Source organism: Nansenia antarctica (assembly GCF_963989245.1).
Source record: "Nansenia antarctica genome assembly, chromosome: 20".
In the NCBI taxonomy this organism is placed as follows: domain Eukaryota; kingdom Metazoa; phylum Chordata; class Actinopteri; order Argentiniformes; family Microstomatidae; genus Nansenia; species Nansenia antarctica.
This window is the reverse complement of record NC_137693.1, coordinates 10,233,792-10,255,943: the sequence shown is the minus strand read 5'-3', so window position 1 is coordinate 10,255,943 and position 22,152 is coordinate 10,233,792. Positions and strand designations below refer to the sequence as shown.

Sequence of the window (22,152 nt, the reverse complement as noted above, 5' to 3'; positions counted from 1 at the left end):
GTACGCCCCTACACCAGCCCATACAGCAGACAGGTACGCCCCCAAACCAGCCCATACAGCAGACAGGTACGCCCCTACACCAGCCCATACAGCAGACAGGTACGCCCCTACACCAGCCCATACAGCAGACAGGTACGCCCCTACACCAGCCCATAGAGCAGACAGGTACGCTCCTACACCAGCCCATAGAGCAGACAGGTACGCCCCTACACCAGCCCATACAGCAGACAGGTACGCCCCTACACCAGCCCATACAGCAGACAGGTACGCCCCCAAACCAGCCCATACAGCAGACAGGTACGCTCCTACACCAGCCCATACAGCAGACAGGTACGCCCCTACACCAGCCCATACAGCAGACAGGTACGCCCCTACACCAGCCCATAGAGCAGACAGGTACGCCCCTACACCAGCCCATAGAGCAGACAGGTACGCCCCTACACCAGCCCATACAGCAGACAGGTACGCCCCTACACCAGCACATACAGCAGACAGGTACGCCCCTACGCCAGCCCATACAGCAGACAGGTACGCCCCTACACCAGCCCCTACAGCAGACAGGTACGCCCCTACACCAGCCCATACAGCAGACAGGTACGCCCCTACACCAGCCCATACAGCAGACAGGTACGCCCCTACACCAGCCCCTACAGCAGACAGGTACGCCCCTACACCAGCCCATACAGCAGACAGGTACGCCCCCAAACCAGCCCATACAGCAGACAGGTACGCCCCCAAACCAGCCCATACAACAGACAGGTACGCCCCTACACCAGCCCATACAGCAGACAGGTACGCCCCTACACCAGCCCATAGAGCAGACAGGTACGCCCCTACACCAGCACATACAGCAGACAGGTACGCCCCTACACCAGCCCCTACAGCAGACAGGTACGCCCCTACACCAGCCCATACAGCAGACAGGTACGCCCCTACACCAGCCCCTACAGCAGACAGGTACGCTCCTAAACCAGCCCCTACAGCAGACAGGTACGCCCCTACACCAGCCCATACAGCAGACAGGTACGCCCCTACACCAGCCCATAGAGCAGACAGGTACGCCCCTACATCAGCCCATAGAGCAGACAGGTACGCCCCTACACCAGCACATACAGCAGACAGGTACGCTCCTACACCAGCCCATACAGCAGACAGGTATGCCCCTACACCAGCCCCTGGAGCAGACAGGTACGCCCCTACACCAGCCCATACAGCAGACAGGTACGCCCCTACACCAGCCCATACAGCAGACAGGTACGCCCCTACACCAGCCCATACAGCAGACAGGTACGCCCCCACGCCAGCCCATACAGCAGACAGGTACGCCCCTACACCAGCCCATACAACAGACAGGTACGCCCCTACACCAGCCCATACAGCAGACAGGTACGCCCCTACACCAGCCCATACAGCAGACAGGTACGCCCCCACGCCAGCCCCAGGTACACTCAGTGTGCCGGCATTTAACCCACTCAGTGCCAAAGAATTCCGGAACACTCACCGCCTGAATCTGCCAGGTGTTTTATGTCGCGTTTACTTTTGTTTACCTAGCGACAGTGCTTTGATTGGCTTACAGCGTCCTATTTGGAAGCGTCATATTTGGTGAATAAAGTCATCCACGGCACTCTAGAATATTCACAATTTGGGGTGACTTTCTTAATTTGGGGCGACTATGCTGCCTTGTCAATGTAGCTGCCTTGTCAATGTAACTGCCTTGTCAATGTATGCTGCCTTGTCAATGTATGCTGCCATGTCAATGTATGCTGCCTTGTCAATGTATGCTGCCATGTCAATGTAGCTGCCTTGTCAATGTAGCTGCCTTGTCAATGTATGCTGCCTTGTCAATATCTGCTGCCTTGTCAATGTCTGCTGCCTTGTCAATGTCTGCTGCCTTGTCAATGTATGCTGCCATGTCAATGTATGCTGCCATGTCAATGTATGCTGCCTTGTCAATGTATGCTGCCATGTCAATGTAGCTGCCTTGTCAATGTATGCTGCCATGTCAATGTAGCTGCCTTGTCAATGTATGCTGCCTTGTCAATGTATGCTGCCATGTCAATGTATGCTGCCATGTCAATGTAACTGCCGTGTCAATGTATGCTGCCTTGTCAATGTATGCTGCCATGTCAATGTATGCTGCCATGTCAATGTAACTGCCGTGTCAATGTATGCTGCCTTGTCAATGTAGCTGCCTTGTCAATGTAGCTGCCTTGTCAATGTATGCTGCATGTAAATGTAGCTGCCTTGTCAATATATGCTGCCATGTCAATGAATGCTGCCATGTCAATGTAGCTGCCATGTCAATGTAGCTGCCTTGTCAATGTCTGCTGCCATGTCAATGAATGCTGCCATGTCAATGTAGCTGCCATGTCAATGTAGCTGCCTTGTCAATGTATGCTGCCATGTCAATGTAGCTGCCATGTCATTGTAGCTGCCTTGTCAAACAATATGTCCGCTGAGTAGGGGAGTGCGGGGTATGTTGTCACACGCTGTCTTAACATTTACTGGGAACAATACATCACAATGGTATAAATGTCATACCAAATGAAAGAAGGACGTCTTGTGCACATATTTTGTATTGATTATATCTTCATATCTTATTTCAGTACAGAGCTGTAGACCGTTAAATAGCTGTAGACCGTTAAATAGCTGTAGACCGTTAAATAGCTGTAGACCGTTGTCTAACAGACAGTGTCTTCCCCAGGGTCTCCCAGGGCTTCCACGCCGGTCAAGTCCAAGACAGAGGAGGTCAGTAACCTGAAGACCATGCCCAAGGGCCTGTCAGCCAGCCTGCCAGACCTGGACTCTGAGTCCTGGATCGAGGTGAAGAAGAGGCCCAGACCCTCCCCTGCCAGACCCAAGGTGAGCGGAACTATTTAGATAAAGTCCCGTTCGGAAACGTTATTTGTGGAATGAGCAACACAGCTAAACGTGTGGGTAGCAACCCAAAGAAATGTGCCCAAATCCCCTGCACTATTCTTCTGTTGGTATTAAATATAATGTGTATATAATGTATAATATATAATCTTATTTTATTGATTTTTCTCCATTTGGGATCATATGATCATTATAAGATATACGGGTTTGACGCCCATAGAAGTTGCGAAAGAAACTTTGTGGTGGTCCGAGATTACAATTATAAAGAGTAGAATGATACTTGAAGGAATGATACACACACACTTAGTTCAGTTGGACGTTATACACGGTAAACTATTATGAAGCGCATCTCAGGTATTTCAAAGTACTTGACCTGGGTCAAATACATCATGTCACCCTCCACCACCACCACCACCATTCAGTTCACGTTGACCCCCAGTGTGTATGCCTGCCTGCCTTCTCCACACCTCTACATTGCCCTCTCTCTCTCCACTTCCTTGTCTCCTCTCCATCACGGTACCCGCCCCCCTCCCTCCCTCCATCCATCCCTGCATCCCTCCATCCACCCGCGTCCTCCTGCATCCTCGACTGACGTAGACCCCCTCGTTGCAGCAGAAGGAGGAGGGCCCCCGTTCCCCGGTGCCCGCCAGCCCCGCCGACCCCGATGCCCCCCCCTCCTCGTCGTCGACGGCGACCCCCGCCGCCGGAGGCCCCCCCCGGGAGGAGCAGGACGAGCCGGAGGAGCTGGACTTCATGTTCGACGAGGAGATGCAGCAGATGGACGGCCGGCGGAACACCTTCACCGACTGGTCGGACGAGGACTCGGACTGCGAGATCGACGACCACGACATCAACAAGATCCTCATCGTGACGCAGACGCCGCCCTACCTGCGGAAGCACCCGGGCGGCGACCGCACGGGCAACCACACCACGCGCTCCAAGCTGACCAGCGAGCTGGGCAAGGTCATCAACGACGGGCTGTTCTACTACGAGCAGGACCTCTGGGACGACACCTGCGACCCCGAGTACGCCACCATCAAGGTCGGTCGTCTGTCTGTCTGTCCTGTCTGTCTGTGTCACCTGTCTGTCTGTCCTGTATCTATCTATTTCTCCTGTCTGTCTATCTATCTATATATCTCGTCTGCGTCTCTCATCTATCTTGTCTATATGTCCTGTCTATCTCTGTCTGTCTGTTTGTCCTGTCTGTCTGTCTGTCTCTCCTGTTTGTCTGTCTCCTGTCTGTCTGTCTGTCTCTCCTGTCTGTCCTGTCTGTACTCACTCTGTCTGTCCTGTCTGTCTGTCTGTCCTGTATCTATCTCTCCTGTCTATCTATATATCTCGTCTGCGTCTCTCATCTCTCATCTATCTGTCTGTCTGTCTCTCCTGTTTGTCTGTCTCTCCTGTCTGTCTGTCTGTCTCTTCTGTTTGTCTGTCTGTCTCTCTGTCTGTCTGTCTCTCCTGTTTGTTTGTCTGTCTGTCTCTCTGTCTGTCTCTCTGTCTGTCTGTCTGTCTGTCTCTCTCTCCTGTCTGTCTCTCCTGTCTGTCTGTCTGTATCTATTTCTCCTGTCTGTCTATCTATCTATATATCTCGTCTGTGTCTCTCATCTGTCTCGTCGGTCTGTCTCGTCAGTCAGATGTCATTATTTTGGCCGTAGATAACTTTGAGTTGTATTTCTTTATTGTGAAGTTTGTGTACAAGAAATTGTGATTGTAATTTAGACCCCTGGGGTGGTTTAGACCCCATGTTGTGACAGTCGCCGTTGGTTTAGACTAGGGCTGCAACAACGAATCGATGAAATCGATAAAAATCGATAATGAAATTCGTTGGCGACGAATTCCATTATCGATTCGTCGGGTCTTGTTCCATAACAAACCTACTTCCTGTTGACGCACGCCACGGTGTCTTGCGGAGCTGCCGCGGCGGCTACATTTAAATCATGGCGGAGAAAACGTCTCGACCGAAGTCGTCCAAGGTGTGGGAGCACTTCACTTTAAAAGCTACAGAAAAATGTGTTTGCTGCAACCTATGCACAACCGACCTTGCATGGCACGGGAGCACAACGGTGATGCGAGAACACCTTAAAAGAAAGCACGTGACAGTGATGGATGAAGACGGCTCAGCCTCAGCAGGGTAATTATATTACGTTGCGTTTTTAAGTGAGGATCGTTCGTTTCACTGGCACAGCTGTAGGCCTAAGTTAGTTCTTCTCGTTTATCTAATAGATTCTCCCTCTTAATGACCTATTGTATTTTTAGCTTGCTATTCGCATTCTATGCCTTCAGCACCGGAGTATGCTCATAGTCACTTGTATTAGTAAGGAGACGCACTTGTGAGTTCTGGCGAAGCGTCAGCTAAATGACTGTAATGTAATGCGATAGCCAGTGAGTGTTTGCTCGCATTCATGAATTCAATATTGCATGACAAGTGTATTTAGCTAGCTGGCTAACATCAGTGGTAGAGCAGAGGTGATAAGCTAAAGGCTAGCTAGTGGTAGCCTACCAAGCTACCCGTGAGTTAGAGTGAGGCACTGACTGTAGCCTAGCCTATTGTATGGAGTGAGAGGACACATTGCATTGTTTTGGAGCATATCTGTTATATAAAAACATTAGTGTCTTGTCTGTAGCCTATATTGCACTTTGGGTTACTGACCTTTACATTAAGCAAAGTTATTACCTAAAACAATGCATGTATTGAGCTAGAGTTCAACTACTTTATTGAAACAATCTACCGCCATAGTCCATGGCCTGTTGTTAAACCTATTTGATGTAGCAAATCCTTTTTTATTTATATTATTTATTATTTATTATTAATACTTATTCATTTTGCACATGTATATGTATAGGCCTGGCTGAGTTAGAAAACATAAATTTTCTTTTTTTTCCTCATTTGTATCCGATTAATCGAAAAAATAATCGGCAGATTAATCGATTATCAAAATAATCGTTAGTTGCAGCCCTAGTTTAGACGCCTTCACTCCAGTGTAGCGGACTCGCTACAGAGCCGCCATATTGCAAAACCAGTTGTAGACCGAGAGTTGTGTATCTCCTCCATATAGAACATCTTTGACCCTACGCTACCAGGGCCGGTCGCACACCTCCTCAGCACCACCCCCCCTCTGCTGTCTTGTGATGGCTGCTGCTCTGACACGGACACTTATGACCCCGACACCCACTGATACATATTTTGTTGTGGGCTATTCTAGGTTTGGAAACTATTCCCTGTGTTGTGACGAATCCCCTATTCTAACACAGAAAAAACCCATTATCAAACTAAAAGTTTTTTTTTTTAACAGCGCAGTGATTATTTAAAGGGGGTTATTCTAGGCCCAGAATCCATCCACAGCCATCCATGCTGTGACAGTCGCTATTCTTACATTCAACAATCGACCAACAAAGCACAACTCTTATGACCAGGGGGGTGATGCTTAACTTAAGTAGGGAGTGGGCCATTCTGACAAGTTCCAGGTGTGTGAGTAGTTTCTCCCCAAGGCTGCCCTGTGTGTGTGTGTGTGTGTGTGTGTGTGTGTGTGTGTGTGTATAGTGTGTGTGTGTGTGGGTGTGTGTGGGTGTGTGCCTGTGTATAGTGTGTGTGTGTGTGTGTGTGCCTGTGTATAGTGTGTGTGTGTGTGTATAGTGTGTGTGTATAGTGTGTGTGTGTGTGTGTGTGTGTGTGTGTGTGTGTGATGTGCTCTTTGTTTGGGCTGGTTCTGGAGGACAGCTCTGGCAGGCCAGAGAATGGTCATGTGCAGCAGTGATTGTTGTCCCCCTGTGCCATTGTCGCGGGGGAGGTCTTTTGTTGCGACGCACGTGCCGCCCCCCATCCAGGGCCGTGTGGAAAACCAGCCCGTGTTTATAAATACACCCCCCCCCATCCATGGGCTCGTTCTGAAGGAGTTTGTGTACATTTACATTATGGGTTTCTGGGGGGGAAGAATGGCTCTTCGACGATCTGAGGAGAACTTGTTGGAGATGGCAGAAGAAGATGTGAGTGTTTTATACAGGGTCCCACAGGGGAGTAGAGTTGCATTTTTTGTTCGCTTTTATCATTTCCCCTGTGTTGTTGTTTCTTAGGGAAGAACGGGGTACTGTATATAGCTTGGTGGTTAGTCTTGTAACAGAAGCTGCATTTCCTTTAAGCGATTAGTTATTTATTATTATTATTTATTAAGCGAACAGCGACTGGTGAAAGGCGGGAACAAGTCGGCAACCAATCAAAATGTTCAGACTTTTATTCTGATTTTTTTTTTATAAAATGTCAACGTTGTTGAAAACCAATGACACAAATGTATTTACATTTTTCTGAATAAAAGTCAGAATATTTGGTCGGTTGCCGACTTGTTCCCGCTTTCACCAGATGCTGTCGCTATGGTTACTCTTGTTGGCATCTCCCTGCTGGGAATGGACTACTAGGCTAGTGGGAAGAGAAGGGCATGGTAGAGATAAGGAATAAGACTGTATTCAAGTATGAAGTTCTTGTTGGGAGACAGACGACTGGTTGATTGACGGTTAGTCTTGTTGACTTTTGGAGGGATGGAGGGTTAGACTGTGTTTTTGGCTGCCTAGCTCTGTCGCTGGGGGTCCTTGTGCAAACCTCTCAGGAGGAGGTCAGTTATACTCATCACTGTGGAGGACAGAGGAGGACTGGCCCACGATTCCATCTCACTTTGAGTAAATGGGACATTTTGGTTTTCCTACGTTTTGTTGGGAGTACGGCGACGAAAACCATGTGGAAATGTTTGGCTAAGCTTAAGCATTTACCTTAACATATACCGGCTAGTACGAAGATGGATAAGAGAGTACTTCTTCAGTGTTTATCTTTGTTGACCTTGTCGTGTGTGTGTGTGTGCGCGTGCATGTATGTGTCTGCGTGTGTGTGTCACTGATCCTGTATGTTCCTTGTGTTTGCAGCAAGAGGTGGAGAACTTCAAGAAGGTTCATCTGATCAGCCGAGAGGAGTTTGACTGTCTGACCCCAGAGCCCCCCGTGGACCCCAACCAAGAGGTTCCCCCCGGCCCCCCAAAACCCCAGCAGAGTAAGAACACACACACACACACACACACACACACCAAGACCCCAACAGAATTGGAACATTCACACACCATGACCCCAACAGAGTAAAAACACCCACACATACCCACACACACAAAGCTGTACACAGGCTTGCAGAGCTGTCTCTAAAACCGCCCATTCTCAGACAAACCTTTACAGACAAACCTTTACAGACAAACCTTTACAGACAAACCTTTACAGACAAACCTTCACAGACAAACCTTCACAGACAAACCTTCACAGACACCTTCTCACATCTGATCTGACACCAACATCACATTCCCTCTAACCCCATCTGATACATCTGTGTCTGTGTTGACATGAACCCCGTCTGCCTCACACATAAACTGGGCGGTAGTAGTAACAACAAGAACAACAACAACCGCTGCTAACTGCCCCCCCTCTCTCTCTCTCTCTGTCTCTCTCTCTCTGTCTCTCTGTCTCTCTCTCCGTCTGTCCTTCCTCTCCTGTCCCCCTCCAGTCCCCACAGACGCCTTGGCGAACAAACTCTTCGGCGCCCCCGAGCCGTCGACAATAGCGCGCTCGCTACCGACCACCGTGCCCGACTCGCCCAACTACCGCAACGCCCGCACGCCGCGCACGCCGCGCACCCCGCATAGGAAGGACCCCGCCATGACGCCACGCTTCTACCCCGTGGTCAAGGAGGGCCGGCCGGTCGACGCCAAGGTAAGATGCCGCCGCCCCGCCCCGCCCCCCTCTCCTCTGTGGTCGTCTGTGGGAGAGGGAGGGCCTCAGGCTCTGGGTCAGATACATACGCCACATACTTAATGTGGTGCCGTAATGTCAGATACTTGTGCTACACCCCCCCCCCCCCACATCAGAGTTGTGTGAGTGAAAATTATTATATGTAATAAGCTACATTTAAGATTCAAACTCCATCATCTTAAATTGAATATCTACAGCAAGCTATAGAAAATGATTTCCTGTTGTCACACAATAAAACCAGTTTCTCTACTTGAAGCTTGACATTGGCTAGACAACAGACACATTTAAATGATTACAATGAAACCTGTTTTCTCTGCTTGTCCTCCTGTGCCATACATTTACATAGAAACTCAGAACAATGCTGAGTCACTCCAGAGTGATTGCCCGGCATTGTTCACTCTATGGTCACCACTCCTCACTTTTGTTATACTGTAAGGAAGGGAGGGTCAGATTCCCCCCTAACCTTCATCCCCATCATCTTCCTCAATGTTCAGATCCACACCCCTTGTAAATGATTGGTTTAGACCTCACCTAAGGGTGGACTTGTTTATGAGGGGAACTGAGAGCATATATACTGACATGTAATGAATGATCTTGACTTTACGAGGAACTTTGAATCGTTCAGATGCGTCTGACGAACCTGTAAACTTCCTCCTTCTGCAGAAGAATATTAAATATCTTTTCTTATACATCTTGAAACGAAACAGGCTGCCATTATTGAATAATTTGCTCTTACAGTTGCTAACTGTCCCCCCCTCCCCTCTCTCTCTCTGTCTCTGTCTCTCTGTCTCTCTCCGTCTCTCTCTCCCTCTCTCTCTCTCTCTCTCTCTCTCTCTCTCTCCCCCTCCCTCCCTCCCTCTCTCCCTCTCCCTCTCTCTCTCTCTCTCTCCAGACCCCCAGGAAAAGGAAGACCCGACACAGCTCCAACCCCCCCATGGAGTGCCACGTTGGCTGGGTGATGGACTCGCGGGAGCACCGGTCCCGTACCGCCTCCGTCAGGTGAGAGCCACGCCTCTTTCACGTCCGCTTAACCGCTACGTAACCGCTAACGTTTCAACGTCAATTTATTATTTTCATATTAATCTTATTCTTTATTTATACATTATCAGCCTCGTTTTGAATTAGTGGTGATTAGTGGTATTTGGTTTGCGTGCGTTTTAAATGAGTTTTCCCCCTCCCCCTCCACCTCCACCCCACCCCCTCTCCAGCTCCAACGCCAGCCCGTCGGAGGGCACCCCTGCCCTGGGGAACTTGGGCTGCACTCCCCAGTCCCTCCCCAAGTTCCAGCACCCCTCCCACGAGCTGCTCAAGGAGAATGGCTTCACGCAACACGTATACCACAAGTACCGCCGACGCTGCCTAAACGGTACACACACACACACACATGCGTACAAGTACACACACACACATGTGTGAATGTTCCAATTCTGTTGGGGTCTTGGTGTGTGTGTGTGTGTGTGTGTGTTCTTACTCTGCTGGGGTTTTGGGGGGCCGGGGGGAACCTCTTGGTTGGGGTCCACGGGGGGCTCTGGGGTCAGACAGTCAAACTCCTCTCGGCTGATCACATGGGGTAGTGGTGGTCTAGTGGATAGTGAGTTGGACTTGTGATCGGAAGGTTGTGAGTTCAAATCCCGCCTGAAACCACACCACTACTAGTGTGCCCTTGAGTAAGGCACTTAGCCCTCAGTTACTCCAGGGGGAATGTCCCTGTAATTCGTAATTGTAAGTCGCTTTGGATTAAAAGCGTCTGCTAAATGGCAAAATTAAATTAAATTATTACACACGTACACGTGCATCTAATTCTATTGTGTACAGTACGCTCCAAAACTCTACACACGCATGGTAACCGTTGCCGGGTCACGACCTGTCATGACCTACTCCATTGTGTATACCGTCTACTGTTCATTCAGAGCCTCCTTGCTCTTTGTTACCTTGTCATGGTGACACCCCTCCTTTTAAAAAAAAATTTGATCCAATCACAGAGCGCAAGCGGCTGGGCATCGGCCAATCGCAGGAGATGAACACGCTGTTCCGCTTCTGGTCCTTCTTCCTGCGAGACCACTTCAACAGGAAGATGTACGAGGAGTTCCGACAGCTGGTGGTTGAAGACGGCAAGGAGGGATACAGGTAACTAGGCAACCTCCGCCGGCAGGACGCCTCTGAACACACTACTAGCCTCTGAACACACTACTAGCCTCTAGTTTCCAGAGTTAGGAGATGGGTGTCATTAGTAGGAGATGGGTTTCCAGAGTTGGGAGATGGGTGTCAGTAGTAGGAGATGGGTTTCCAGAGTTGGGAGATGGCTTTCCAGAGTTGGGAGACCCTTGTCTAATCTCCTGTGTCGTGTCCCAGGTACGGTTTGGAGTGCCTGTTCAGGTACTACAGCTACGGGCTGGAGAGGAAGTTCAGGCCAGACATCTTCAAGGACTTCCAGGAAGAGACCATGAAGGACTACGAAGCTGGTGAGACTTCCTGTTCAAGTTCACTGGGTTTCTAACTACTGTAGTTTTTGAGGCTCCAACCGTCTGTTGTGTTGGGTGGAGTTTGAGACCTGCAGTTTTAAATGTGACACCACCTTTTCTCTCTCTATCTCTATCTCTCTCTCTCTCTCTCTCTTCCTCCTCTTCTCTTCCTCTCACAGGCCAGCTGTATGGACTAGAGAAGTTCTGGGCGTTCCTCAAATACTCTAAGAACAAGAGTATGGAGATTGACCCCAAGCTTTCGGAGTTCCTGAGCAAGTTCAAGCGTCTGGAGGATTTCAGAATCGATGTGAGTTACCTCATCTTCCTTCAGAACGTCTCCTTCCCAGACACTTCCGCCCACATACTCAAAAAGGTCCGGTGGACCGACGTTTCAAAGTTGGCCTTCATTAAGCCAACAGAGAGATTGTCAAACCTCACTGTGTCACAAAAGCCTTACTTCTCGACACATGGATGAACTCAACACGTCAGCTTCTAAATGACTGTTTAATCTGAGATGGCTATCGTGCCTTGTGATGTTTGTGTACGGTCAAAGTACTGAGGGAGGGAGGGAGGGAGGGAGGGAGGTTGTTAAACATTTACAAATGGCAGCCATTGGCGCAATAGATTGAGCTCTGTCCTCAAACTGCCCTGTTTAGTTTACTGTGTTAGGATCTCCATTAGCTGTTGCTCATGGAGCTGCCACTCTTCATGAGTCCAAAAACAGGGTTCTTGTTAGTCCTTGTTAGTTCTGTTACAGAAAAACTATAGACAGGTTTTTTGGAATATCTTTGCTCTAGTCACTCAGTTAACTTTTACATTTTAACCATTTTATCCAAAGCGATTTACAATTAGAGATTACAGGGACAGTCTCCCTGGAGTAACTTAGGGCTAATTGCCTTACGCAAGGGCACACTTAGTGGTGGCGTTCCCAGGTGAGATTTGAACTCATGATGACCTTCTGATCACCAGTCCAACTCACTATGCACAAGGCCGCCACTACCCCCACGTCCTGACCCTTACCTGTCTCACAACTCACAAAACAGCCAATCGCTTCCTCGAAAAAGACAATAACAACTATTTTCCTACTCTTCCCCCCAGCCCCCGGTGGAGGAAGGAGGCCGTAAGAGACACTCGTCCAGCGGAGACGGTCGTCGTCGCCATGGCTCCCAGCCCTCCAGCCGGCCCAACAGCCAAGCTGGCTTTGGCCCCGCCCCCTGTGCCCTGGGGCTGGCCTTCGCCAGGGATGATGCCAAAAACACCAGCCAGAAGCCGTGGGGCCCCGCCCAGGACGCCGCCGCGGACGCCAAGCCTCCAAAGTAAAGAAAAAAACCCTGACTAAGAACCCAGGCCACATAGGATCAACACAACGATGACATCATCTTTCTGCGCCACATAAGGATGGGGGAGGGGCCTAATCGTTCACGCTAAAGCATGAGAGGAAAAAAAATGTGACTTTCTTCGGATGAACGCCTCGTCGCGATTGAGAGAAGAAGAAGGAAAAAAAAATCAAGGCTCTTCCGTTTTTATTGTTTTTATTTTATTATTATTATTATTATTTCTTTCGTTTGAAAAAACAAAACAACAAAAAACATCCCAAACGTTTTTCTTGTCGTTCTCGTGGAGACGAGACGGACGAGACTGTTGTTGAAGGAATTGATGAAGTGTTCCTCATACATTTTCCTTTTTTTTTCTTTTGCAAACCTTGGCATATAGGCTGTTCTCCCGTGGTTACTATGTGGGAATGTTGGACATGGTTTTTGAGGACGTTTGACGGCAACTGTGGCCCCCCCCCCTCTTTCTCTCATTGGACCCCCCCCCCCTCTTCCAATTGACACCATCTTGTTGGCTGACAGATGCGTGGTTTCCTCACTCGAGATCTGATTTGTATTTTTATTCTTTGGGGCGAGTGGTGAATTGGAAACTAACTGATGCTTTGAAAAATTTAAGAGCAAAAGATTTAACTGGTTTGGGCTGGACATATAAGGGGGGGAGGGGAGGGGGGGGGATGGAAAAAACAAACCAAATGATTTTGGGGGAAGAAAAAACAAAAAAAGACTTGTACCTACTCAATCCTTCAGTATGAGAGCAAGAGCGTTGGAAGCGTTGCCTTATTTTAATGGTTTTTCTGCTTAACTTGTGCCCACCACCTTAATGTCGATTGTACAGCATTCAAATTGCAATTATGCAACATCGGCCACGACCTCCAGTAGTGGCTGCCTCAGTGACCCCTGACCCCCCTCTCACACGCCCCCCCCCCGCCTGCCAAACAGTCTGACCCCAACCCCCCCCCCCCCCCATCTGAACTGTCTTCCAACTGTCATAGTCTGTTACAAAGCCTAACCCGCCACCCCACAACAGCCCCCCCCCACCGTTCCCTCAATGTGTTTGCAACTTGTGGTTCTTTGTGCTATAATGCTTCACCCAGGGAGGGGGGGGGGGGGGGGGGGGTGCCGCTCCTGGAGACACCCCCCCTCCCCCCTTTACCCCCCCACCCTTACCCCCCAAGGACAGTCTGCGTCCATCCATCCATCCATCCATCCGTTTATCCATCCATCCATCACCATTGAGGCTACAGGACTGGAATCACCAATCCGGATTACTTGAAGACAGAGAAGAGATGAAAGGGGTGTCAGTGGGGCGTGCTGCGGCCGGGTGGCCGGTGCTCTGTTGGGGGGGGGGGCGGTGCTCTGTGGGGGGGGGGGTCTGGGCTACATGGCTGTAGCTTGGCCTGCCCTGCCTGTGTACCCACCACTGCTCTGTCTCTCTCTCTCTCTCTCACACACACACACACACACACACACATACATACATACATACACACTCACACTCATTCTCACTCTCTCTGCCAGAAGCATTGTGAAAAGCATGATCAACCAACTAAGAAGCTCGCTCATACACACACACACACACACACACACACACATACACACCGCAGTATTTTGCTGTTGCTTCATCTGAGAGAGGCGGCTCTACTCAGTTCTCCCGTATGAGTGGAACCAATGGACAGACAACTCAACCCTGATCTTGAATCCCACGAACATGAAATTCAGTCGACCAGACAGTCAAACAAACTCTAATAATCTAGTGTGGGTAATCTGATCTGCATCCAACAGGAGTACTGATATCAAATAGATGAGTGATATTTTTTTTTCTTTTCTATTTTCTCCACTAATGAAATGTGAATTCGACAGATGAAGATGAAATTACACCTCCCGGCAACTTGTTTTATTGTTTATAGAACAGATTATATATTCGCCTTACATGTGTACGTACTATACTTTTATTTCTTTTCTTTTCCATTTTTTTTTATTTTTTTTAAATGGTTATGGTAACCTTTTAATGCTTTTTAATTTGACTTTGCTGTGTTTCTAGCTATGCTATAGAGATGGGTCTGTCTCAGTGTTGCATACGCGTTCGTCAAAAAACATCTGTGGACTTCCATGAATGGGAACATAGTGCAAATAAAGGGAAATTGACATTAGGGAGGTCAACTGGCATTCAATGCAAAACATTACAAATTTTAGAATCTCAAGTCGAAATCATGGTTAATTTGTTATTATTTTTTATTTTATGAATTTTGTTTACAAAATTGCATGATGTGATGCACTGGAGTGTTTTCACAGCAAACAGCAATTCACACTTTCCAACGATCGTATCATGAGCCAAAGTTTGTAAGTTGATGGTTGAATCTTCCCCCCCTACACATAGTGTGAAGTGTTAATGGTCCTCTTTGGTCAATATCAGTTGGCTTCATAACAATTACAGATATATTCCTTTTGCTGGAGGTAGAAAGTTAATATTCATAAGAGTGATTCTCTGGTGGTCCCCCTGTGTTAAACATGTCCCGTTGTGTTCATGTTCTTGTTTGTTTTAGACAAAACGTCATTTTTTTTCCTCCTCATTAACCGCCATTGTTGAAAGAAGAAAAAAAAAACTGAGAGTTTAGTGAGAATTAACTTTGTTTTTAGCTTCTTTTTTTTTTCCTGTCTTGTGGGCTTAAACTCAAGGGAGCTGCGGGGCAATTGAGGAGGCTTATATGATTGATGATGATGATGATGATGAATCACTCAAGAATTGTTTAAGAATCGTTTACTCGAGGAATAAAGACAACACAACAACTCCAAGCATTTCCTAAGCCGGTGGACCTCAGAGCACGAGGGTGGCGGCGGTGGTGGTGAACCCTCAGAGGGTGGTGGTGGTGGTGGACCCTCAGAACATGAGGGTGGTGGTGGCGGAGGTGAGCCTGCAGGGTGGTCACCAGGGGGTGCACTTCCACTCACAGCCACCCCTCCCCTCCCCCAAGTGATTGTCACCTCTGCGTCTCCCCGCAGGGATGGAGGAGGGGGGAACAGGGGCTCTGAGTTCCAGCCTTCTCTTTAGCTTAGAGACAGAAACCCTGTGGAGCTGCTGGCACTCTAAATGAACTCTAGGGGGCGCCATGCCTGGTGTATTGCAGTTACGAATGGACTGGGCCGGGCAGACACTGGAGGAAAGAGGAGGAGGGAGGATGAGGAACGTAACCTGTCTGGGGTTTTGTGACGTGGATATTCAGAGGATATGAACGGCTATGATGTCTGGAGACTGAAAAAAAGGACACAAAATTCCATAAAGCCATATAAATAAAAATAGCTGTATATGAACCATTATAATATTAATAGTTCATTACCATTACAATATCCTAGGCTTGTCATGAGAAGAAAAAAAAAAAAGATGAAAATGAAGAAAACGGAACAAAAAAAATATATAAAACAGAAAAATGTAAAATACTTGAATGAGATCTTGTATTATAACATTTAATATTCATAATATCTGCTTTGTAGGCTGATGTGATTCGCTATTAGTGTTATTTGTAATTTGTAGTAATTATGCTTTTCCTTAATAAAGAAAAAAAAACATAAAATGGACAAAAAAACCTCAAACTCGCTGTCTGGTTGTCTCATTACTGACCTGTCTGTCCTCCAGCTGTGTCTCATTACTGACCTGTCTGTCCTCCAGCTGTCTGTTGTCTCATTACTGACCTATCTGTCCTCCAGCTGTCTGTCTGTCTCATTACTGACCTGTCTGTCCTCCAGCTGTCTGTCTCATTACTGACCTGTCTGTCCTCCAGCTGTCTGTTGTCTCATTACTGACCTGTCTGTCCTCCAGCTGTCTGTTGTCTCATTACTGACCTGTCTGTCCTCCATCTGTCTGTTGTCTCATTACTGACCTGTCTGTCCTCCAGCTGTGTCTCATTACTGACCTGTCTGTCCTCCAGCTGTCTGTCTCATTGCTGACCTGTCTGTCCTCCAGCTGTCTGTCTCATTACTGACCTGTGTGTGTGTGTGTGTGTGTGTGTGTAGTGCTAGATGTTGTGTGTGTGTGTGTAGTGCTAGATGTGTGTGTGTGTGTGTGTGTGTAGTGCTAGATGTTGTTTGTGTGTGTGTGTAGTTCTCGATGTTATGTGTGTGTGTGTGTAGTGCTAGATGTTGTGTGTGTGTGTGTAGTGATGTTGTGTGTGTGTGTAGTGCTAGATGTGTGTGTGTGCAGCTAGATGTGTGTGTGTGTAGTGCTAGATGTTGTGTGTGTGTGTGTGTAGTGCTAGATGTGTGCCGACATTTCAGATGTACAGGTGAGATCACGTCTTGACCGATAATGACCGTGTATTTGTGTTAACCAAGCAGGAAGGTTCAGATTGTTTCAAAGGTCTTTTATTCAGCAGTGTGTTCAGTTTAAAAGGTCAAAGTCTGAGAGCGTCTGGTCACCACACAACCCACTAGCCTGACTGGACACAAACACCTTCCTGGGTGGATTTAACCCTGCACATGCAGGGGGGGCTGGGGGAGGCTGGGCTCGTAGTGCAATGGAACGGAATGAGATTGAACACCATCGATAGTCCGTTTCTATTCTGTCCCATGCATTTACAATGAGCCGGTCCTCCGGTTTCTACCTCCACCAGCCTCCCCTGATACAGAGTGTACATAATAAGACAGGTGGCATATGCGGAGAGAAGATTGTGTGGTTCTCCATAGACTAGCATCCATAACATCTTTAATAATGCCCTTCTCCAGAAACAGGACAAACATTCGATTCATAAATGCGTCCTCTTTCAACTGTGCTATGGTAAAAGTGCAGAATTCCATCCAATAAAATGGATCGGGGGGAACATAGTGATTGTTAAAAAGAGGTACGTGTCCTGTGCCGAGCTCACCTCCCAGCAGCCAGTGCAGGCGACGCGGGAGGAGAACCAGGAAGGAACACAAAGGTAGAAAGTGCTTTCTAGAAACATTCGTCATTTTTTAAAAACAATTAATACAAACTAAAGGTCAGTCTCTTTCGGGGAGAATTATCGATTACCACATCATGTGCTTGTCGTCATGTCAGTCCCAGTGTAAATACATTACTGGCACAGTCCCCACTACCTCTCTACCCATAGATAACGAATGATAAGGCGCAATCCAGATCCAACCCCCTAGCCCCTACGTCCTAGACACAAGTGTAGATGTGAGAGGATTGGATTGGAACGGGGCCTTCGAGTGGAGCCACTCCTAGTACCAGACTAAAGGATAGGACTCCCTCCCCCCCCTTTCCTCCCTCACTCCACTGTGATTCCTGCTAGGGGTCAGAGGTCATGGTTTGGAGCGGACGGCATCACTGGGTCTTCTTGGGGGCGTCTGGGATGCTCTCGTTCAGGGGGGTCATGCTGAGGAGGAGCGAGTGGCGCTCGTAAGACTTGGTCTTCCTGAACTTGGCGTCTGTACCGTGCAGCCTATCCAGCACCCCCAGGACCCCGAAGCACTGGTTGAACCTGTAGAGGGAACAAGAATAGATGAATAGATAGATTTTATAGATAGATAGATAGATCTCCTATCTATGAAGCACTGGTTGAACCTGTCGAGGGAACAAGAATAGATTAATAGATAGATAGAGAACTAGATAGATCTCCTATCTATGAAGCACTGGTTGAACCTGTAGAGGGAACAAGAATAGATGAATAGATAGATAGAGAACTAGATAGATCTCCTATCTATGAAGCACTGGTTGAACCTGTAGTGGGAATGGGAATATACACTCATCAAACACTTTATTAGGAGCACCAGTACACCTTCTCATTCATTCAGGTGATGTAATGGTGTGGGGAATGTTTTTGGTAGTTCTTGGCACACTTTGGGACCGTTAATACCAATCAGTCATCGCTTGACTGACACAGCCTATTTGCTTGAAAAATCTGCGGGAATTGCGTGATGCAATCATGTCATCATGGACCAGAATCTCAAAGGAATGTTTCCAACATCTTGTGGAATAAATGCCATGAAGAATTGAGGCTGTTGTTTTGAGAGCAAAGGGAAGCCCTACCCAGTATTAATATAGTGTTCAATGAGTGTATGAATAGATAGATAAATATATCTCCTGTCCATCCATCCATCCATTCATCCATCTCAGATTAGTTGTAGAAGTGAGTGACAGAGGGAGATAAGAACATGTCAGAACATAGAAATGGTTAACCTACAGAAAGGGAGGAGGACCGAGACTGTGGTTACTAAGACTGTGGTTACACTTGGCAGGGACACAAGGTGCATCCAGATGGCGCCTACATTCTGATCATACCTACATTCTGATCGTGGCCACGTGTTTAGGCAGGTAACGACAATCAAAAGATAGCAAATTTTCCTGACCGAAGACGGGTCACGTTCTCACACAACATTTCACATCAGAGGAACTCTCTTGTGTCCCCGAGCGGAGAGTTGCCAGAGAGAGAGATGGGTGGAGCTACCATATCATCGCCATGGTTTTGTTTGTTTGTTTTTTTCTGTGGTAGTGTGTTTTATCAAACCAAGCCTACTTTTGGATGGGGTCCAGGAGAAGACACAGGTGGGGGAGCCGAGGGGCCTTTGCCACACTAAGCGGGCCGGTCCGCACCACAACTGTGTGATGAACCTTTATTTTACCAGGGAATTCCTTTGAGACGAGTCTCATTTTCGAAGGAGCCCTGGGAATGCTCACTCGCATTCACAATCACTCACATTCACTAGCATTCTTACTCATTCATACTGCATTCATACTACATTCTTACTCATTCATACTGCATGTTTCATTCATGTGGGAGGAAACCGGAGTGCCCAGAGGAAACCCACGCGGCACGGGGAGAACATGCAAACTCCCACAGTGATTACCAGGAATCGAACCCAGCACCTTCCGAGACCGGGATTCGAACCCAGTACCTTGAGACTGTGAGGCAGTGATCTTAACCACTCTGCCACCGTGCCACCCGGTTGTTACATGGTTGTCCTTTCCAGCGGTGTTACAGCACACTATGGTGGACGCCGATCCAGGCCAGCCCAGTGCAGCCCAGTGTAAGACAAACAGTCTCATCACCAAGTCACTCTTGACTTCAACTGAGAGTCTGTCGGCGTACCCATCGGAAAAAAAAGGAGAGCTTAAAAAAGGTTCAAGCGTGGATTTATCTTGCAAGAAAGATAATTGAATGCATTTTGTACGATCTGTGTTTGTAAACAATAGCAAGGGTGGAGGAGGAGGAGGAGGAGGGTCAGCATGTGCAACTCAGGTGGAGCTTACAGCAAGTAGCTTAGAGGGGTCTGGCGCCTGTGCCCACCAGAACCTCAGTGGAGAGGGGAGGGGAGTGGAGATTTCCGGGATCCCCCGAGTTGACAAAGACAAATTGTGAAGAAACAATGATGTCCTGAACTCACTTGAGGTGGTGGAAGTCGTGGAACTCGGGCGAGGGCAGCAGGGGCAGGTGGTAGCCGCAGTGGGAGATGGTGGTGCTGAGGAAGGCCAGGCAGTACCACAGGCTGGTGGTGGACACATGAGACCCCAGGAACACAGGGCCCAGGATGGCAGGGAGCATGTTGGACATCTGGGGGGGGTGATTAGGGGGTGGAAGGGGGGGGGGGGTGATTAGGGGGTGGAAGGGGGGGGGGGGGGTGTTCAATCGATTAATTGTCAGTCAAATCCTTCTTTATATATCTTTAAATATGTTAGTTTTTTAAATATACATTTTGTTACAAAGCACTTAGAAAGACGATGGTGGGAGAGAGAGTGCAAGGTGGAGAGTGGGATGACGGGTGAAAGAGAGAGAAAGCGATGGTGGGTTAGAGAGAGAGAGAGGGAGAGAGAGAGATGGGTGAGAGGGAGAGAGAAAGAGAGAGAGATGGTTCAGAGAGAGAGAGAGAGAGAGATGATGGGTGAGAGAGATGATGGGTGAGAGAGAGAGAGGGAGGGAGATGGGTGAGAGGGAGAGAGAAAGAGAGAGAGATGGGTGAGAGAGAGATGGTTCAGAGAGAGAGAGAGAGATGATGGGTTAGAGAAAGAGAGAGGGGGGATGATGGGTAAGAGAGAGATGATGGGTGAGAGAGAAAGAGGGAGAGGGGGACAAAGGGTAAGAGAGAGGGGTGAGAGGCCCACTCACCATGTGCTCCAGAGGGTGGGCGTAGATAGAGACCACTCCGATGGGAGCCGTCCACTCATGGTGCTGCTTGTGGATGTGCTTGTAGAAGAAGGGATGGTGGAAGAGTCTGAGAGAGAGAGAGAGAGAGAGAGAGAGAGAGACTAGTTAGAGTGTGATGGGAAGGGTTTTATATTGCAAGGGGGAGCTATAACAACATCACTTCCACCAGTCCAACCCTCTCAAACCTCCCTCTGACTGTCTCCCTCCCCTCTCCTTCCAAATGGTAAATGGACTGCACTTATATAGCGCCTCACAATGGCCTCTCGTTCACCCATTCACACACCGATGGCGGCAAGCTACCATGCAAGGCGCCGGCCCGCTCATTGGGATTGGGCAATTTGGGGTTCCGTGTCTTGCCCAAGGACACCTCGACACGTGTACAGGAGGAGCCGGGGATCGAACCTAGTGCCCAGCCCACCCTCTCCTAGTGCCCACCCTACCTTAGTGACCATCCTACCCTAGTGCCCTACCCTAGTTCCCAACCTACCCTAGTACCCACCCTACCCTAGTACCCACCCTACCCTAGTACCCACCCTACCCTAGTGCCCATCCTACCCTAGTACCCTACCCTAGTGCCCACCCTACCCTAGTACCCTACCCTAGTGCCCATCCTACCCTAGTGCCCATCCTACCCTAGTACCCAAACCTACCCTAGTGCCCACCCTACCCTAGTGCCCACCCTACCCTAGTACCCACCCTACCCTAGTGCCCTACCCTAGTGCCCATCCTACCCTAGTGCCCATCCTACCCTAGTGCCCGCCCACCTGTGTGAGTAGTAGAAGAGGACCTCCTCCACCAGGGCAAACACGGCCATCTCGGCCAGGGCCCAGTGGAAGGTGGGCAGCTCGGGGCCGCAGGGGCTCCCCTTCCAGGACATCAGGTGGTAGATGCCCACCACCATGGGCGCAGAGATGAACAGCTGGTTGAACAGCACCGACAGCACGGCGTGACGCAGCTTATCCTGGTCCACCTGAGGAGGAGGAGGGAGGGAAGGAGAGACTTTTAGAGACGTAGAGAAGAGAGACTGTTAAGATATACACACAGGCCTATAGAAGAGAGAGGGGAGACTGTTAAGATATACACACAGGCCTATAGAAGAGAGAGGGGAGACTGTTAAGATATACACACAGGCCTATAGAAGAGAGAGGGGAGACTGTTAAGATATACACACAGGCCCATAGAAGAGGCAGGAGAGATTGTTAAGATACATACAGGGTAATGGAGGCCCCTGGAGCAATTAGGGGTTAAGTGCCTTGCGCAACACTCCTCCTGAAGCGGGGATCGAACCAGCGACCTTCCGATTGCTAGCCGGCCTCTCTAACCTCTAGTCTACCGCCGCCCCAAACATTTTGGACAACCAACGACACACAGAGATCTGACTACTCTACTCTAATGACTCTGCAGCTTCCTCTGGGGCATCGTGGGAGTCAGAGGAGCTCATTTCAAGTCAGCTAGGGAGGATTTGTCCTACTGGTAAAACCACCTTGATGTCTACCCAGAACTCAAATTGATTGAAATAAAAACAGTCAAAATCATCCCCCTTCTAAAACTGCCATCTCCCCTTTCCATCCCTTATGTCATTCTATCATATGT

At 48.7% G+C, this 22,152-nt stretch overlaps 2 protein-coding genes across 2 annotated transcripts in view; one reads left to right on the top strand and one right to left on the bottom strand.

Moving 5' to 3' along the window:
* Nucleotides 1-13,530, top strand: part of larp1 (La ribonucleoprotein 1, translational regulator) — a 41,566-nt gene extending 28,036 nt beyond the window's left edge. Inside the window, exons 10-19 of the mRNA XM_080549749.1 lie at nucleotides 2,705-2,862; nucleotides 3,475-3,918; nucleotides 7,786-7,909; nucleotides 8,408-8,613; nucleotides 9,545-9,651; nucleotides 9,861-10,018; nucleotides 10,635-10,779; nucleotides 11,005-11,114; nucleotides 11,294-11,421; nucleotides 12,213-13,530. Coding sequence (XP_080405875.1) covers nucleotides 2,705-2,862; nucleotides 3,475-3,918; nucleotides 7,786-7,909; nucleotides 8,408-8,613; nucleotides 9,545-9,651; nucleotides 9,861-10,018; nucleotides 10,635-10,779; nucleotides 11,005-11,114; nucleotides 11,294-11,421; nucleotides 12,213-12,434 — 1,802 coding nt within the window. The 3' untranslated portion in view covers nucleotides 12,435-13,530. The remainder of the gene's footprint in view (nucleotides 1-2,704; nucleotides 2,863-3,474; nucleotides 3,919-7,785; nucleotides 7,910-8,407; nucleotides 8,614-9,544; nucleotides 9,652-9,860; nucleotides 10,019-10,634; nucleotides 10,780-11,004; nucleotides 11,115-11,293; nucleotides 11,422-12,212) is intronic.
* A 3,263-nt stretch (nucleotides 13,531-16,793) lies between these two features.
* Nucleotides 16,794-22,152, bottom strand: part of faxdc2 (fatty acid hydroxylase domain containing 2) — a 12,672-nt gene continuing 7,313 nt past the window's right edge. The window contains exons 6-9 of the mRNA XM_080549814.1: nucleotides 21,324-21,529; nucleotides 20,521-20,626; nucleotides 19,802-19,968; nucleotides 16,794-17,898 (exon numbers count right to left, since the gene is read on the bottom strand). Of these exons, the coding sequence (XP_080405940.1) occupies nucleotides 17,742-17,898; nucleotides 19,802-19,968; nucleotides 20,521-20,626; nucleotides 21,324-21,529 (636 nt within the window). The 3' untranslated portion in view covers nucleotides 16,794-17,741. The remainder of the gene's footprint in view (nucleotides 17,899-19,801; nucleotides 19,969-20,520; nucleotides 20,627-21,323; nucleotides 21,530-22,152) is intronic.